Source organism: Maniola jurtina, chromosome 16, assembly GCF_905333055.1.
Source record: "Maniola jurtina chromosome 16, ilManJurt1.1, whole genome shotgun sequence".
NCBI lineage: Eukaryota > Metazoa > Arthropoda > Insecta > Lepidoptera > Nymphalidae > Maniola > Maniola jurtina.
In genome coordinates this window covers 2486374-2505237 of record NC_060044.1, presented here as the reverse complement: position 1 = coordinate 2505237, position 18864 = coordinate 2486374, and the positions used below count along the sequence as shown (strand labels likewise).

At 38.0% G+C, this 18864-nt stretch overlaps 3 protein-coding genes across 7 annotated transcripts in view; 1 reads left to right on the top strand and 2 right to left on the bottom strand.

Moving 5' to 3' along the window:
* Positions 1–4604, bottom strand: part of LOC123873264 (disheveled-associated activator of morphogenesis 1) — a 124788-nt gene extending 120184 nt beyond the window's left edge. Inside the window, exon 1 of the mRNA XM_045918047.1 lies at positions 4375–4604. The gene's annotated coding sequence lies outside the window, so the exon portion shown is untranslated. The remainder of the gene's footprint in view (positions 1–4374) is intronic.
* A 3083-nt stretch (positions 4605–7687) lies between these two features.
* LOC123873030 lies at positions 7688–11936 on the top strand. 3 transcript variants are annotated; one of them, XM_045917686.1, is made up of 6 exons: positions 7690–7820; positions 7903–8006; positions 8608–8819; positions 9354–9813; positions 9853–10203; positions 11722–11936. In XM_045917686.1, the coding sequence occupies exons 1-6, from the start codon at positions 7795–7797 to the stop codon at positions 11817–11819; spliced, it is 1251 nt and encodes a 416-aa protein (XP_045773642.1). In that variant the 5' UTR covers positions 7690–7794; the 3' UTR covers positions 11820–11936. The 3 variants fall into 3 exon arrangements, with proteins under 3 accessions (XP_045773641.1, XP_045773642.1, XP_045773640.1); XM_045917685.1 differs by having other exon boundaries at positions 7688–7820; positions 8614–8819; positions 9354–10203; XM_045917684.1 differs by having other exon boundaries at positions 9354–10203.
* A 1352-nt stretch (positions 11937–13288) lies between these two features.
* LOC123872947 (pollen-specific leucine-rich repeat extensin-like protein 1) lies at positions 13289–18804 on the bottom strand. 3 transcript variants are annotated; one of them, XR_006797571.1, is made up of 5 exons: positions 17024–18804; positions 16878–16935; positions 16737–16775; positions 13874–16186; positions 13289–13833 (listed from the first exon to the last, which is right to left on the bottom strand). XR_006797571.1 is itself a non-coding variant. In XM_045917564.1 (4 exons), the coding sequence occupies exons 1-4, from the start codon at positions 18383–18385 to the stop codon at positions 15516–15518; spliced, it is 2130 nt and encodes a 709-aa protein (XP_045773520.1). In that variant the 5' UTR covers positions 18386–18804; the 3' UTR covers positions 13289–15515. The 3 variants fall into 3 exon arrangements, 1 of the variants encoding a protein (XP_045773520.1); XR_006797572.1 differs by having other exon boundaries at positions 13993–16186; XM_045917564.1 differs by having other exon boundaries at positions 13289–16186.
* Between the last annotated feature and the right edge of the window lie 60 nt (positions 18805–18864).

Sequence of the window (18864 nt, the reverse complement as noted above, 5' to 3'; positions counted from 1 at the left end):
AGTACTTAGTTGGGATATGAGAGCTACAAAGACCAAGTTAGCTCAATACAAAAGTTTTTTATTGAAAAGCTCGGAGGCGCCACATAAATCCTTACAACCAGGTAATTAAACATTTTAATTTCTAAGTAGATACTTATTTGCTTAGCTAATGCATTATGAGCTTGTTATCCTAGGTTTATATTCGAAGCCATACTTCACAGTGTCATTGGATATTATGTAAGTGCGTCTCGTTGGCAGGCGCCCAAGTTTATTAATGTCCTCAACGGTTTAAACCTTAAATGCACTATGCAGCATCCTTTGTAGTTTGCACTAAGCCGTGACTTGGAGTATGACTCAGTTCTATTCCGAATACTTATGATAAGACAATTTCATGCCTACGTTTGGTACATCTGTGAAATCAATTCTGTAAACTATTACCAGAACTTTTTAACCATCTGGTTCTTTTATTGTTCAATTCTACAATGAATCAAAAGCTTAATTTGTTATAATCCGCTAAAAAAGGCAAATCTGTATGGTACAACATGCAGCATGCGACATGCACCACCCGTCCTCTCACTGCTAAACATGCAGGAAAAGCCTAGTCGCTAGTTATCTATAATTTAAATAAAAAGAACTACTAAATGCTGTATAAAGACGGTCTGTAATTTGGCAGCATTGTAGCACAAAGCTCAGCGGGAGGCATTTTTTCTAGGGCACTCAACTTTTTTGCCAAAAGAATTTTGAGTTCCTCATTAAATAGCTTTGTCGGTTCAGCTTCGTCAAGCTTTAGATCTACTGTAACTCCTGTAAGTTCTTGTTTCTTTTCTAGGCCCATAAATACTATAAAACGTTAATGTATGTGTGTTACCTACAAACCATAGGTAATTTATCAGAATTATCAACTGATAGATCCCACGGCTGCACATAGGTCTCTTATGAGACTTCCCAGCCCCACGGAGGGTCTTCCAACGGCGCGTTTTCCGATGCGAGGTCTCCATTCTACCACTTTGGAACCCTAACGTTTATCGGTTTTTCGGTCTATATGACCTCCCCTGCTCATGGCCACTTCACCTTCGCAACCCGTTGAGCTAGTCGTAACTATGGCGGTTACTCTAGTTCTCCTATCAATATCCTTATTTCTGATTTGATTACTTAGATAACTATTCATAATCCACATCATTTTAAGTTCCTCCTTAAGTAATTGCTTAAGTTAAATAACAAAATACTTCGCCGTAAAAACTTTCACATTACATTCGTAAGTCAAGATTTACAATCAAACATCAATGAAGCAAAACATCGATTAACAATGCATGTTGAAGTTAATTTATACCTTTTTTAATACATGCGTCTTTACAAACATGGTACTTAACTGCACAAAATAAAAAGAAAAGTAATAACATTCGTGAACAAAAAGGAATATTTCTCTGAAGCTAACTTGTTGAAATTATTTTGAGTTCCCATGAATCATTAAGAAACTCATCGATATCTGGAAAAATCGGAGAAAAGAGACCCCGCGAACGTAGCCCGAGACTTTGATCAGATCAAATAATAGACCAGGGACACATGCTTCCAATAGGGAGAAATGTCACAACAGCGTAAATAGTGTTAAGTTCCTCAACGGTGTCACGTCTCATGATCCTTAAAGTCCTCAAAGGGAACGAGGACGAAGCAAATAATAATTAATAATATAGATCTTTTTGGATTCGTAATTGTAGTAAGTTGTGTAGTAAGATTTAAGTCTGCTTATATTATGGTGGAAACAATGTGGAAACAGATAAATATTCTCTGACAAACATGATTCCATTTCCGATGACTGAAATAGCGATTCTGAATCACAAAAATGTACGGAATTGACTCAAAATTCTATGAGTCAGAAATAGAGTATACAATGACTCTACTGACTAGATAGTGACCAAAACCATCTAAAACTAAGATATCTAGATAAAGGTGAGTTTACAAAGGATTAGTAACACACCTATTTGGAATACGGAATACTAAGAACAGCTAGTGATTCAGTTGTTGCTCATGATAGACACTAACAACTAGAACGAATAACAACACATTATCACTCACTAAGCTAATAGACTTTCTTACCAAGCGCTTAATGGTTCCTAACTAAGGATTAGTTCATTCAAAGTTCAAGCTTAGATCTTAGCTCATAGATGTATTCAATGGGTTAAGCTATGAAAATCAGTTTCATCTTCCTTCGCACATTTTCTCACTTCTCTTTCACCAATAAGCGATAAGCAGCATATCTCTCGATGCGCCTAAAACCTTGTAGGAATTCATAGAAGATACATATTTCTTAATCTAATTCACAAAAACTCATACTGATTCTAGTCCTTAGCACATACCTAGCTAAAAGACGCTGGTCTTACAGTTGATATGTAGGGACATGCTACGAATAAAAACTCTGGGAAAAAGTGGTTCAGTCATCAGTGAGCTAAGCTATGGTTGACTACTACATATTTTAATTAAAGTGAGGAGTTTCTATTGGTGAGTTTCACACACATCCTTCTCTAAACTGTTCTCCTTACATTGTCCTGATAGACAGGCATCTTTATTCTAGTTTAATCATCGTCAACCGATTGACGTCCACTGCCGTACGTAGGTCTCCATACGCCACAATCTTTCATTCCATTTCCTGAGGATGCTCCGGTGTCGGGGCGAAACGTGTGTCGAATGGTGTTGGGATTTGTGTGAAGCTGCGTGGTGGTGGTGCGTGTGGCTTGCTTGGTGGCTGGTTTTTCCTGCATGTTTATCAGTGGGAGGGCGGGCGCTGCATGTCGCATGCTGCATGTTGCACCATATAAGTTTCTTTGGTTTGGCGGATTATAGCAAATTAAGCTTTTGGTTCCTTGTATGTCATGGATTTCCGCAAAATAACGTCTGCTTCTATACTACATCTTGTATTGCCTAAATCCGACGGTTCCCTGTGACACGTTTATATCCAGCTAGTAGAGGTCTGCCAATGCTGCGCTTCCCGGTACCTACAAGGTTACAGTCCACTTCAGCTTCGCAACCTGTTGAGCTCGACGGTTACTCTGGTTCTCCTGCAGATCTCCTCTTATCGTACTGCCTTGAAATTAACTGCTCACTTGTCCTGCTCACCTAGAAATAACCCTAAAACATGTAGTTTTCGACCCAACTTAGTAAAATAATTTACATTAGAGGCTCAGGTCCTAAGGAAGGTGTTTCATATCAACGTAGATATGTAACACATACATGTAATATGTCTAGCTACATGTTACATAATGTGTCGCCAAACTTATCGCTGTTACTTGGATTACAAGAATACAAATCAGTGGTTTTACTTAGATTTGTTGCGACTTGCGTGTCGTCTGCATTCCGAATGTCGAACATTGAATATTTAACATTATTTTGCTGAAAAAAGTGTGTGCGAATGACCAGGCAATTTTATTCGTACGTGTTTCAAATTGTGGAGTAGGTAAATGTAATAATTGTTACATTAATATAATAATTGCTATAACAGCAACGCAGTGCAGTTTTGCGACATAATACCTATCGATTGGAAACAACGATTTGCTTATGATTTTTCTATTTTTGTGGAAAAATAATAAGTAAATGTATAATAACTAGCTGATGCCCGCAACTTCGTTCGCGTGCATATAGGTTTTTAAAATCCCACGGGAACTCTTTAATTTTCCGGGATAAAACGTAGCCTAGTTATGTGTTAATCCAGGGTCCAATCTATTTTCTTTCTGAATTTCAGTCAAGTAGACACAAACAGACGAACTCTACAACACTAATAGAGTAGGCATTTCACCCACAAGCTCCAATTTGCGGATAATTCAGCGTAGGCCGTAGAGGGTCAGTTTAGCAAAATAGGGGCGCGGTACGGGCTTTCGAATTAAAAGGTGGACCAGGGGTAGCGAAAATAGTTCCCCAAATAAAATAGGGGTAGAGCAAGCTGCAAGCCACAGCTATTATTCTATATTGATACCATATTGATATATGTACATTGTACAAACAAACTGATAGTAGTTAATCAATCTACCAATGGTCTAGTGTAGTTAAGCAGGTATATTCTCTACCCTCTACCAATTTTTAACCCGTTAGAAACAACCATCTTTTTTACATACCTAGGTAAGTAAAAATTCATTTTCGTATCTACATGACAAGATAAACAATTTGGCTACTAATTATAGGTAAGTACTTAGGTATACTTAAGTAATTCTGTTGAAGAGCCAATAAGAAACTCGATGGTTCTTATTAGAATTCCTATTTAAATATAACTTAAAAACCTATTGCTTACTTTATAGGTAACTAGGCAGCTGCAGCATCTAAATTCTAAACCTTCCTTATAGGTAACAATATAAAATACTTAATTATAAGTTATAACACCACCGTATTAAATTAATAACATAATCTCACCTTATGTAAACAGCCGAGCTTAAGCCAGGCAGGGTGATGCAGACCGGTATTCCAAACAAGAACACACTGCACTAAAAAAACGACCACTTATATTATAAACTGCACTTTGAAAAACAGCTGTTTTTTGGTTAGGATTTTATCGGGATGTTAGTAACGTCCTTGAGGGACGCGGCGCGCCATGTTGTTTTGGGGACGAGCGCGTGGCGACTGCGCGCAGCCGCCCCTACCGCAGCGCATGCGTGCGTCACCCCGGTCCCCGGATCTTGTACACGAGGCCCGTGCTCCCGAGCGCTTCCTTCCGTGTTCCTGTCTTCCTGGTACCTACCTCCCCAAAGTCATTCACTGAAATTCCCAGTTCATTTACTGGCGATTTATCCTTTTAAGAGTTCCGTAACTCAAAAGGAAAAACGGAACCCTTATAGGATCACTTTGTTGTCTGTCTGTGTGTCTGTCCGTTTGTCCGTCTGTCCGTCCGTCCGTCCGTCCATAGACACACAAAATATTTAAAAAAAAATATAGAACGATTCTCATAAGTATATCTTAATTTTAGGTCAGTCAGGTTAGTCGTTATTCGTTCATTTACTGGAGCTTTTACCCTACTACGTAAAAATACTATGCTAAAAGTCTGCGTATTAGTACCTGATTAAATGTCAATAGAATTGCTAGTTTGAAGGTGAAATCGTCTAGTCATTTGCGATATCTATCCCCTTAACAGGGCTCTCTCCGTCACTCGTTTCATACAATCGTAGTTCCAATTTCATTTGATTATTAAACAACCAAAGTCCATGAAATTTTGCAGACATATTCTAGAAACTAATATCTGTGTCTGTGGTGTTTTAGATTTTTCTAAAAATATGTAGTTTTAAAATTACAGGGGCTCAAAGATTTGTATGAAAATTTTAAGACTGCGTAACTTTGAAACCGAATATTTTAACAGAAATCTGGGAAACCACAGACATAGATATTAGTTTCTAGAATATGTCTGCAAAATTTCATGGACTTTGGTTGCTTAATATTCAAATGAAATTGGAACTACGATTGTATGAAACGAGTGACGGAGAGAGCCCTCTTAAATTCCGTATGAAATAACGCTTTACCACAAGTTATAGTTCTTTGAAGTACACCCATATTAAAATTATTCAGTTTAGACTTAGTACACACTCTTTTTGGTTTTGCAGGCGATTTAAAAAAATCTAGCTTTCTAATTTTAATAGCTTGTTTTTCGCCTTTCCAGATTCGCGTAATCGTGGATTCACTAGAACACCAACGGCTTGCGCAGTTCGCCATCTAGCATCAGTATGCGGTGATACACTTTTGCAGTAATTTCTTTTGCCTGCAAAAAAAATAAACACAAAAGTAATAAATACAATAACTTAATTTTATATAAAAAAAAAATTAAATATACACTTAATTAGGTAATTTATAACACCACCTGCAGTCTATTTTTCCTCATAATATTTTCCTATTCCTAAGGTTGAATGGTAGAGATCGCTAATTAGCGATAAGGCCGCCTTTTGTATCCTTCTGTCTTTTTACAAACAGACAGACAGATAACAAAGTGATCCTAAAAGGATTACGTTTTTGCTTTTGTGATACGAAACCCTAAAAAAAGTTAAAAACAAATTAATAAATAAAAAATAAAATAACAAGAATAACAAATAATAAAATTTTAAAAACAATAAAAATAAATCAAAAAATCAAAAATATTTATTTGAAAACCAATTAAAAATCACACTTCACACTAATATTATAAAAGCGAAAGTTTGTGTGTATATGTGTGCGTGCGTGTGTGTGTGTGTGTGTGTGAGTGTGTGTGTGTGTGTGTGTGTGTGTGTGTGTGTGTGTGTGTGTGTTGTGTGTGTGTGTGTGTGTGTGTGTGTGTGTGTGTGTGAGTGTTAATCCTTCACGCATAAACTACTGGACGGATTGGGCTGTTTAGCATGGAGATAGACTACCCTGGATTAGGATTAGGTTACTTTTTATCCAGGAAAATCAAAGAGTTCCCACGGGATTTTTAAAAATCCTACATCCACGCGACTGTAGTCGCGGGCATCAGTTAGTACTTAATAAAAAATAATGAAAAAAAGACTCGATTACAGTCCTCTATAACGAAATGCTTTTTTAGTAAAGTACCTAGCAGTGTACGAGCAAGTGGAGGTAAAGGTTATAACTTTTTAATCCACGCGTGGGATGTGATCTTATCCAAGGGACACCTACGCATATTATACCTATCTATTGCGTGATTTTAATTTTTATGCTTGCATAGTTTGTGCACTCATTCGAATTCGTTTTCGTAAAAATAAGATTCAAAGTGGCCCCATAAATAAAATATGTACCTACCTTTAACTATTTATCATCGATGCTATTTATATATACTTTTAAGCCGCACTAAACGGGTTTAACCATTTTGATATAAACCTGTGAGGATGATACTGCGGCCGTTGGCGCAATTTTTTTTATTTTTTATTTATTGTATTTACATAATTCTTACTACTATTTACATTGTATTCTTATGTATTTAAAATGCCATAAGCCTACTTTGTCTTATCAGTTTACAAATTGTGAAAAACCAAATTAAATTTGAATTTCGCGGGCAAACCCGTGTCATACACCTTAATTACCTACTTTTTAATCGTCTGATGCATAGAGAAGACGATTAGTTTCACACTATTCCGGAGTGCTTCTTAAAATTTAAACTACCTACGATTATTCATACATTAAATTAACAAACAGAGAATGGTGGTATTGGGTCTACTCTTTGTACATTATCGGCTATCACTTTACCAAAAAGAGAGGCTGTAGCGCAATAATTCAGGTAGCGAACCACTTTTGTGTAATCATTGAAAAACTTAGGACCCATTAACTTACCCGAAATATTCATTAGATTAGATCAAAAACCCACATTAAAAGGCTAGAGCTCAAAATGTCAATTAAAAAAAAAGTTGACATTACAATGACAGTTGACTTTACGAATCAAGAAGAAAGTTTTTTGCAGTTTTTTTTTGTACATTATGGAGTTTTGGACTTCGTCTGTGATGGCGCTTGCTGGCGCGCGTGCTGTGCTTGTTTGGAGTGTTTTTTTTTGTTAAGAGTGGCTGGTTTTTGTGTTTTTTGGTGGTGGAACTGACTGGGAAGCGCTCTAAAGGGGCGCCGCGCGTATGTCGGCGGGCGCCGGCGCAGACGGAGTCCATACTTGTATAAATTCAATAACTTGAAAATATCACAAACTTGACATTGGCTAATCAGAGTAAAGCCAGATTTAAAGAAAAAAAAAACATTATGGAGTTGTTATGGAGTTTTGATCTTGTTTTGATCACAGACCACTTCTGTAATCCCATAGATATGTATGTAATCCGGTTTTGATTTAATTCTTAGATAACCTAAAAGTTGTGCTTTTAAGGCTCGCAATAACCTGAGAAAATGCCTGAAGACACAAAGAAAAATCAGTGAGTATAACACAGTACACGATTAAAAGTTCTAACAGCTGTGAACCATTTACAAATATATTTTTTTACTTTTACTGTTCAGGCAAAAGGGTAAACATGAGCCCAAGGATCAGAGGAAACGTCGGGGCAGACAACATGCAGCTCCTATCGAGAAGAAAGTTGAAAAAGAGCCTGAACCACCCAAAGGTACCTACATAATATTCATAAACACTTTCAAGTTTTGAATCTCTCTTCTTTAATTTCTCATTGTTATCAATCATGACACTTTTCCATTAATCACATTTCACAATGGTAGGAGTTTTGTTGGTGGGCTCCCGCCTCCCACATCCTTCCACATAATATACTCTGAGTTTCAACTCAGCTTTTTTGATTATTGTCAGATGTTAGTGACAATAACTGAAACCAGCTTAACATGGTAACCTGAAAGTACCAAACAAAAACAAACTAGGTAAGATCGAAACCAAACTAATGTCTTGCATAGACAAGTTGAAAAAGAGATGCAAGACATAATCGATTCAGGTTTAACCACAAGTTTATGATTGAAATCTGCAAATATTATAAAATATGAAAGTGTATAGCTAAGTCTGTCTGTTACCTTGTCATATCATGACCCATTTGCTTTACTGATTTTAAAATGTACAGATATACCTTGCATACTGGAGACATGCTACATTTTATCCCAGAAAATCAAAGATTTCTCTCAAGATTTTTAAAAACCTAAATCCACACAGATGAAGTTGTGGGCATCGCCTAGTATTACACAATAATTTATATGCATTCTGCACAGTTACAGCCCCAGAAAAGCCAGCGTATGAACCTCCTCCACCAGAATTCTACAAAAGCCTGAAGAGAGAAACTGACGAAATACTAAAAATAACTGAAGAAGCTAACAGTAAATACAAGAAGAAGGAAATACAAAGTAATTGGGCCAAGTATGAAATGCCAATAGAGAGTTATGAAGAAATCGATGAACAGGAAAACTTGGGAGCCGATTATGAGGTGATTATTTGTGTAATGTTGTCTGTCCACCTATTGATCTACCGAGTACCAACTCTATGCTTTCCAATGTAATAGCTTTTCAAATTATACAGTTATAGCCAACTAGCTGACGCCCACAACTTTATCCATTTCTCTTCTTCTCTTTCTTAGCCTTTGTTAATCCATTGTTGGACATAGGCCTCCTCACGTGCACGCCATTCCTCTCGGTGTTGTGCGAGCCTCCTCCAAGTCTTTCCCGCCAGCTTGGTAATGTCGTCTGACCAATGGGAGGGCTTATCCATTTAGTTTTATGATTTTAAAAATCCTGTGAGAACTCAGATTTTTCAGAACATCAAGTAGCCTATGTCATTCTCCAACTCTAACTATACCCATGCAAAATTCACGTTGATCCCTTGCTCCAGTGATTAAAGCAGAGACCAATAACAAGCACACTTTCATACTTTCACTATCATAATATGGATAGTGGGATATAATTATTGCCCAGTTAGGCAGGTGTATTATTTTGTATAATAACAGAGATCTTTTCATTTACAGGCCCTCATTCAAGCACCTCTTACAGTTGGTGCACATTTTCAATTCAAACATGAGAAATCTTGGGACATCACCACGGGCCCCTCGCCATACGACAAATATTTTGATATCAATATGGATAACTTATCAATAGCTCTCTCTACCATACCATTTTATGAACGAAATAGCATTGATTCATCATTCTTTAATGAGAGTGATATCCAAACTATGAACCATAGAGCAGCTAAGTATAAACACAAATATTACGGCGACAAAAAGTTTGCCACACCTGAAATAGAAGCGCAAGAAAATATTTTAAATAGTTTAAAATCAAACAACAGTATGGATTCAAAAAAAATGGGTGAAGCTAATGAATCTGTAGATGCAAATGAAGATAAAAATGATAAGATGCTAAATCAATTCAAAGATATTAAACTAGAGGAATGTGAAGAGCCAGAAACAAGTAAAGAATTAGTAAATAAAGGTGAAAATGCTTGTCAAAATTCAGAAATAGTAAATGAAGGCAAAAATGTTGCTCTAAATGCAGAAATCCTAAGTGAAGATAAAAAAATAGAAAATAATGACACTATAGAACAATCAAATGTTACCACAGAGAAACTAGTATCTGAAATATCCATATCGGAACCTATAGAAAGTTCTTACCAAACTAAAGATTCAAATAAGGCAATGAAGGAATCAGAAAATATTAAAGTTTCTAATACTTCTAGTGAAACTAAAAGAAGTGATAGTAATAAATTGATAGACAATGATTTGGTACAAAATAAAGTTGTGAAAAATAAAGAACCAAAGATTGAAAAGAAATCTGAAATGTTGAAGCCAGATATTGTACCAAAAGAAAAAGAATCTCTCAAAGGTAAGTTTAAGGGTGATGTTTCATAGTTTACGATGGTTTAGAAAAATTAATTCATAGATCTAATAAATGTATTCAGCTAAGGGTGATGGTATTGAAAAGGAAAAAAAACCGTCCAAGTGCGAGTCAGACTCGCGCACCGAGGGTTCCGTACTCGGCTATTTTTTCCGACATTTTGCACGATATATCAAAAACTTTCGTGCATAAAAATAAATGAAAATCTGTTTTAGAATGTACAGGTTAAGCCCTTTCATATGATACCCCACTTGGTATAGTTATCTTACTTTGAAAATTGAAACACGTTTTAATATTTTTTTAATGATGTAATCACAAATTCGGGGTTTTCAGATTTATTCCTGTACTTCTGCTATAAGACCTACCTACCTGCCAAATTTCATGATTCTAGGTCAACAGAAAGTACCCTATAGGTTTCTTGACAGACACGACGGACAAACGGACAGACAGACAGACAACGAAGTGATTCTATAAGGGTTCCGTTTTTCCTTTTGAGGTATGGAACCCTAAAAATAGATTTGTTGTTTCATTTTTATTTAAAACCCTTTCATTCCACGCACTTTTGGACCTCCCCTCGTATACCTATTGAGTTTTTTCTTATACATTTTGACCAAGAGTGAACTAAAGTTTGAAATTAATTTGTAAGGTCTTCAGCCGTATATTAAAAAAACCGTCAAGTGCGAGTCAGATTCCGTACCATCGTACAAGATATAACACTTTAATGAGCAACATTGCAAATTAATGATGTTCATGAACACATTTTAATTTTTTTATGATCTAACCACAAATTCACAGTTTTCGGATTTTTTCTCAAAAGACAAAAATTCTAAATCACACAATATAGACGGCGCTATCCGTCATTAACTTGCAGTTGTTCTACATAAATGTTATGATCATCTTGTACAATGATACGGAACCCTTTGCGTGGAAATCAGGCTCGTACTTGATCGGTTTTTCTTTTACTTGTGCTATAATTATTTGTCTGCCTTTCAGGATTTTAGGTCAACAGGAAGTAGCCTATAGGTTTTGATTCTCTTTTCTTGCCAGACACTATTATAGACAGACAGACAGACAATGAAGTGATCCTATAAGGGTTCCTTTTAAACTCCTTTAAATGTATCCTGCTAACCTTCTGGTTAGCAGGATGACATGACATGACATGACAACTTTAAAAGCATTTATTTCATTACCTACTAGCTGATCCCCGCGACTTCGTCCGCGTGGTTTTACATTTTTAAAATCCCGCGGGAACTCTGATTTTCGGGATAAAAAGTAGCCTGTGTTAATCCAGGGTATAATCTATCTCCATTCCAAATCCGTTCAGCCGTTTTTGCGTGTTTGAGTAACATACATCCATACTTATAATAGTAAGATTTTCCACAGAAAAAATTCAGTTTTAAGTTTAATTCGGTGGAAAAATCTAGAACTATACCTGACCTACGTATGTTGTCCTACGATGTGGGGTCCCGCTGAGTACATACACTAATTTGGATATTTTTGTTTCAGCACCTATATCTCAAAAAGAAGATAGTCCTACAAAAAATCCAATAATCGAATCTCCGGAAGACTTAGAAAAATGGCTCGACGATTTCTTGGACGGTTGAAGCAGAACTACTTTAGGCTCCTGTGATATTAATTTATGCTTATGCAATATTGTGTTGAAATTATCCCTGTAACTGATAACTAGTAGAGGTATATAAATTAAACAACATTTAAATCGATAAGTATATCTTTTATTAGGTAAATCATTATTAAGTAAGTTAACTCATTATGTTTTGATATTGTTATAATAGTCACAATTAGTCGATCTTTACTACTGATTTAACTAACATGCGTCATTGGGCGCGCGACGCGAGGGAGCGGAACACACCAGCCCGCGCGACACGCCGGCGCCGCACCCCGCGTTCGCCATCTGCATTAGTGTGAGTGCTACATCCGTACACAATACACGAGCGCGTGGAACAATACCTGCACGAGCTCGCACTCGCATCGTAGGTCAGAGATGACTATTTAATTGCCGGTAACGATACTTACTTAATTAAAAACATACCATCACTGAGACAGCTCATGGGGTAGGGCGCGGGTTACGGGGAGGGCGACAGCGACATTGAATTTCTTGATTTTTACAATTAATATTACCATATCGGTGACGTAATCTTGAAGTTACCCATCCCAAAATCACCCAACGCTCCTAAAGTATCCCCTTCAAAACCTGCAAATATGAATGAAATCATAAATAGATAAATAAATTTTATGTATTACCAACAGACTGGATACTCTACTCACCAAATAAAGAAGTTTGATTGCTGTGCACAGACGCGGCAAGCGTCAGTTCATTTTGACAGGCTCCGTGTGTGGACATTACATTGTGCCTATGCATCCAGGGAAACACTTCGTACACCATGAGGAAGCTACTCTGATTCCAGTCAGGAAAGTGCTGCTTACGCGGCCACAAGTGTTGGCACGATGCAAAGTGCAAACACATTAGACTGACGCACGGGATGCATCAGATCAATACCTACATTTATATTATGAAAACATGCACTGTCGTATGACTTGTGAGCCCTAGACTAAACCGTGGAATGTTGACGATAGAAACGCATTGCGATTAGTCGATTGTCACAAGTACAATGTGTGTAGTAACAGCGACAGCTTTGCTTGCACCCTTAACCCGGGCTCTTCCCACAAGCTCATCTCAAATCAACGCCAGCCCACTACTGAGTTTAGGCCTCCTCTAAGAATGAGAAGGGTTTAAGGCATTGTCCACCAAGCGGCCAAGTGCGAATCGGCAGACATCTTTGAGAACATTATAAAAAACTCAGGTGACTCCTCACAATGTTTTTCTTCTTCCTTAAACCAAGTGAAACGGTAGAGGTCTGGATCGAACCGCACTCTCGAGGCAGACACGTCCTAACCACTAAGCTATCACCGCTTTTTTTTCCACATCCTTTCCAGATTCAATTGATATCGATAGGCAACGCGAATTCATGTTTTACTTATGGTAGAATTCTTTTTGAAAACCAAAACTAAATAGGCAAAAGCAGAACTAGGGTGAAATTAAACTATTCGTAGGTAGTTTTTATCCCTTTATTTATCTTAAAAGCACGAGTAGGTATATACATAACAAATTATTGAAGAAAAAATCTCGTTTCGTTAAGTAGGTACAGCGTAGATACTCTACAAAAGTTGAAAAATAGTGGTAAACGGTTCGAGCACAATACTGAATGAGACCCTCGCACATCACAGGTATTAAAATCAACTACCAACTGCACAGTTCACTTCAACTTTTGTGTCGTAAGCTGTATCAGCAACCAGCAGGCAGCATTCCAGTAAGCTCGTGTAGGTATTCTTCCAGAAAGTTCTTCTTTGTAATAAGAAATGTATGAATCTGCCGTCGTTCTGATATGTTGCAGAATAGTTGTTCGAAGCTCTGCTAACTTATCCATATATTTCTGGCGCTGCTCTCGATGGGCCGTAGAGTAGGGTATATTTCTGGTCCTGCACACGATGGGCCGTGATGTTGAGTCCATTTCTGGACCTGCACCCGTCGGGTCGTAAAGTAGAGTACATTCCTCGTCCCGCGCGCGATGGGCCGTAGAGTGGGGTCTATTTCTGGTCCTGCTCGCGATGGGCCGTGATGTAGAGTTCATTTCTGGACCTGCACCCGCCGGGCTGTGAAGTAGGGTCCATTTCTCGTCCCGCGCGCGGTGGCCGTAGAGTGAGGTCACTTTCTATTCCTGCACGCGATGGGCCGTGGTGTAGAGTTCATTTCTGGACCTGCACCCGCCGGGCCGTGAAGTAGGGTCCATTTCTCGTCCCGTGCGCGGTGGGACGTGATGTAGAGTCCATTATGATCCTGCACAACTATGGCTGAAGTCTTGAATCCACTTCTGATCAAAAATCCAGCATCTTTGATTTTTTTACAAAATTATCCATTAATATGCATTGTTACAGGTCACTTTACACTTGAAAGCTTGAATGTTGCAACTTTGACATGATACAGGTGTGAGGGTGTACAACATTCCATCCCATATTTACATGAATGAGGAATCATTTGTTAATTCTTGCAATTCACGAGCGCGCACTTTGTGGTTACGCACATTGCGTAAGTGTGCGTGCCTGTCGGACAATCAGGCGCTCACAAGCACACATATTTACTTTACTTATAGCGATATGACTTTATGCACAAGCATGAGCCACGCTCACTCATGAAATGCAAGAACTATATGCAACTTTCAACAGACCTTTACATTTCCTGCGACCTATAACAGCAGTATCTAAGGGCTAGCACAAATAGACAGAGTGAAGTGGAATCGAATATTTTTGATAATTACCTGAAATCAGCTTTACATACTATTCCTTAAGGTTGAAATTGATATAATGAAAACAAAACACGAAGGACGTTCGCCGCCACCTTTATGCCAAAGAAAATAAAACTTAAATTGACTTTCTTATCAAGAAAGACGCCACACCTCGGCTATATTATATACGCGTACCTTGCGCCTTAGTACCTATATAGGTACAAATTATAAACCTTATTGTTATATTTTAATTTACAAATTTTTAGTACAATTTCAAGTAACTCAAAGGTTGTGTTGTGTTTCGGACTGGCATCAATACTTCCACAAGTTTACAAACCAACCAGCACATTGGATGATATCAATCCTTTAATATGGAATGTCACAATCTTGTGCGTTTTAAATAATATGTATTACAAGAATCCAAACTCAAATGAAAAAAAATACTTACAAGTATCAATAAATCTGAAAAATATGTAGTTTTGTCTTGAGAATTTCTCACAAACAAAACTACAGTCTAGGCTAACAGAAATCTTCACTATTATTACAATATTTTTTTTCTAATAACCCAAATAGTTACCTCTATTTAAAAATCAATACTTTTTCAACACCTTTGTAGATTTTCACAAGTGTGACGACAAAGTAATATTTTACAGAAGTTACAAAATGAGCTTTCTCATAATAAAGTTCTTACATGTAACAAAATTATATTCAATTATTTAAAATTAGGAATCAAAGCAAAAGTCCCTACTATTTTGTAACAGATTATTATTGATAACACATCGGTGCTACTATTATACACGTATATCATTTATACATTCATTTTAATTTAGAGATTGTGTACAATAGAATTAGCACCATTGTGACCTAAGACCTAAATCTTACAAAACAATTACACAGTATATCCCTACTGAAATGCAAACTAAAATCTTCATACATTTTTTGACTTGATCAACAAAAATGTTTGATTTGATACTCATAAAATTATTCCATAAATATATTTTAGTATCTATAGTCATAATTATTTCCATGGTGTTGATATTGGCTGCCACCGCTACGGCCTTCATAGTCGTAGCTGTTGTGAGGATTCCTGTACTGGTTGGAAGGTGCAGAATCAGTCTGCTTGAGGGTCTTGGCTCGAGCTGCAAGCTGCGACACCAGTTGAGCCGGAGTCATGTGAGCTATGGAGATGGGAGCACCGTCTGCTATGCTGCCACTGGGGTTGAACACTGTCTTAGAACTAACCAGATCTTGTTCCACCACCTGAGTGTGAACTGTGGAAAAAATTTGTTCACGATCAATAGATGTCCCTATATCATTGTAACTTGTAGAGTCACGAATTTCACACACATCACAGAACGGCTTCGTTGTCTGAGTTTCTGCATCCTTTGTGTTCTTTTTAGGTTTCTTCTTGGGCTTTCCAAGCAAATTTTCCATTTTTAATGAGCGTACTACGAGCTCGACCACTTGCTTGTTCCGTTGTGTGACCGTTGCGGAATCCGTCTTGGTAAAGTGAAATTCCATGGCTGCTTGTCGTTTCAACGGAGAGCAGAACTTTGGAGGTGCTTGCTTCTGTTCTCCTCCAGCTGTTATCATGTTGTTGTTGATTATCAATCGGGCTGGCACTGTTAGACTACCTAGTTTGGATAACGCTGTGTTGATGCGATTCAAAACTGAAAACATAATTAAAATTGTTTAAAATTGTGGTAAAACTTAATATAACTACTATCTGTGACTATATTGTTGAATATAGACAATGCTATACAAAACGAATACAATAAATTAAAAAGTTAAGAATATAATTATATAAAACACAAATGAAAAGTCACATCCTTTTCTATTGAATTCTAAGGTAGTGTATGCATCTTACAAAGTATACTTAATATTTTAATATTATGTAATGTCTTGGTTTTATGGGACATAGTGGCAAATGGATGCATTATTTACTTCACTATTGATACATGAAATGGAAGAGACATTAGAAAATAGTCGGATTACTCCCTGTATGGTAATCCCTAAACTTGTGCCAGGACAAAATGTAGCCATACAGTGTTTCCTTTTCACAATATGCCCTATTAATTAAAAAGATTTCTCAGTAACCACTGAACCAAGTCAAATCACACATTTTGTAACACAAGTGGTGAAGCTTACACAATTGATATTACGAAATAGGTACAGCCCATATTGCTTTAATTTTTATACCAAAAAAGGAAAAACACCTACCTGCCACCTTTGCTGGAGTATCCAGGACATGGCTAACACCTGTAAATAATACGGTAGTGTCAATATCAGAGTAAAGTTTTCTAAGGGCATGTCATGTCTATTCAAGAATTTGTTCAAGAATAAGTAGAATTTATCCTTCACCTTTATTTGGTGCCAGCTTCAGGTAATCTTCATGTGACAATATTCCGTCTGCTACTAACTGTAATTTAGAAAGAAAGTTAACACAATTATTAATAAATAGAAGGATTGGCATATATATGTAGCAATAAAAAAATAGATGTAATTACTTTTGCCAAAGCATCGGCCGGTGGTGCTTTTACAGGTTCTGAACGCCGAGGGGTCATAGATCGGCTGGGTATCATTGGAGCAGTCATCGGTTGAGGGGCTGGCACCATGACAGGGGCTACACCAGGAGTCATATCTCCTGGAGCAGGGATGACGGGGGGGAGGATGGGCGCAGGAACAGGCTGGGGAGCCGGCATCACCATAGGTGCAACAGGTGGAGCTTGATACTCATATGGAGCTCCATACCCACTGTATTGTGGTGCAGCTTGTGGATAAGGAAAGCCTGGAGGCACCTCTCCTGGGTATTCCACAATCATAGGTTCCGTGTACTGTGGCATGGGGGGACCTGGGTATTGGATTTCTGGTTTTGCTATGGCAAATTCAGGCGGATAGTAATCTTTAGGATAAAGGAAATCGTCTTCATCGGGCCTGCGATCTCGGGACCGTGACCTTGAACGTCGACGGGCCTCCCGATCTCTGAAATTCGGCGAGCGTGAACGGGACCGCCGGTACGAGTGCTTCGATGGCGATCTCGATTTGCGGGCCTTGCGTAGGCTTGGACCCTGCCTGCGCGGACTCATTCGCTGGTTTCGGCGGATGTTCTTGTTAGGACTGGAACGTCGGGGACTGAAGCGCCGCGGACTGGCGCGGCGGGGACTGAAGCGACGCGGACTCCGCCGAGGACTGCGCCGTGGACTTTTACGCGGACTGTGTGCTACACCGTGAGGATGTCGTGGACTCCAATGCCGTCTCGATGGAAGTGGTTCCCTTCTGGTTTCCCTACGCTTCACAGGTGATTCCCGACGATTTTTCATCGGCCGTTCCTTGGGTGGTGACACCATGATTAATTTTGCTTCAGAGGGTTGCTTTTTAGGTTCTGTTGTTTTTTTAGCTTCAAAGAAATCATCCAATTCTGTTCCAGGTGGACGTATGTCATCGCTCGACTCTAGATGCTTGGCCAAGTATTCTTTCACTTTTTCTTCTTTGTCCTTCTTGATGGCTTCGTTAGTTTTGCTGGGGTCGCGGCGGCTGCCCGGCTTGATGTAGCTGTCCAGTCGGCTAGCGCTGCCTGATCGCCGTTGTTCAGTTGTGATTTTGCTTTGAGACTGCGGATCAATTCGTCTCCAACGGAACCTATCCTTCACAATAATCTTATCTTCTTTTTTGTCTATGAGATCCCGTAGATCGTCAACTTTGTTCAAGTCTTCCGCGCTGATTCGTGTTCGTGTGGTAAGCAGCTTCTTATCAGTGTCGTCCCAACTATCGACCACACTGAGACCTTCTATGAACTCATCTTTAGAAAAATCATCAAAAAAATCACTAGGAATATCCTCCCCATCGGATGAACCCTTTTGATTCTCCATTTGGTTAGGATTATCAAAATTAAAACCAGTGCATTTTATTGACTATTTACAATTAAACCTTATTAAAGTTCGCAATTCCTAAATAGAATAAGCGAAGTAACAACAATTTACCAAAATAAATACTATAATAACTGCAGAGCAGTGAGCTCTTTCGGAGTCATCGCGTCATCAGGATAACCGCAAAATCACTTCTTCAATCGTTATTTGAAATCACAAATACCATTAATTATAGGATATAAACTTTAGAAGAAAAACTATTGGAAGAAATGAGAAAATTATTTCATAAAACTATTTTCACTGACTCAAAGAATTCGACCCACATCTGGCATACTTTATTATTTATTGGTTATTTAGTTATTTATATCAAAGAGTATGTAGTTTTGTATAGTGATCTGTGATTCGTCTGGCAGGCGAAACTTCGGAGTTCGGATAGACTTTTTGAAATGGTTTTTTTTTTTTAAATTTATTTTACGGCCCTG

Bases quoted from the DNA above. Each gene is read 5' to 3' on its own strand.
- LOC123873030 (XM_045917684.1), top strand. From the start codon at position 7,795: ATGCCTGAAGACACAAAGAAAAATCA. The intron at 8,820-9,353 runs GTGATTATTTGT...TTTCATTTACAG, and splicing joins ACTTGGGAGCCGATTATGAG to GCCCTCATTCAAGCACCTCT. The intron at 10,204-11,721 runs GTAAGTTTAAGG...TTTTTGTTTCAG, and splicing joins AGAAAAAGAATCTCTCAAAG to CACCTATATCTCAAAAAGAA.
- LOC123872947 (XM_045917564.1), bottom strand. From the start codon at position 18,385: ATGGAGAATCAAAAGGGTTCATCCGATGGGGAGGATATTCCTAGTGAT. The intron at 16,936-17,023 runs GTAATTACATCT...TCTAAATTACAG, and splicing joins CGGCCGATGCTTTGGCAAAA to TTAGTAGCAGACGGAATATT. The intron at 16,187-16,736 runs GTAGGTGTTTTT...TTATGTTTTCAG, and splicing joins TACTCCAGCAAAGGTGGCAG to TTTTGAATCGCATCAACACA.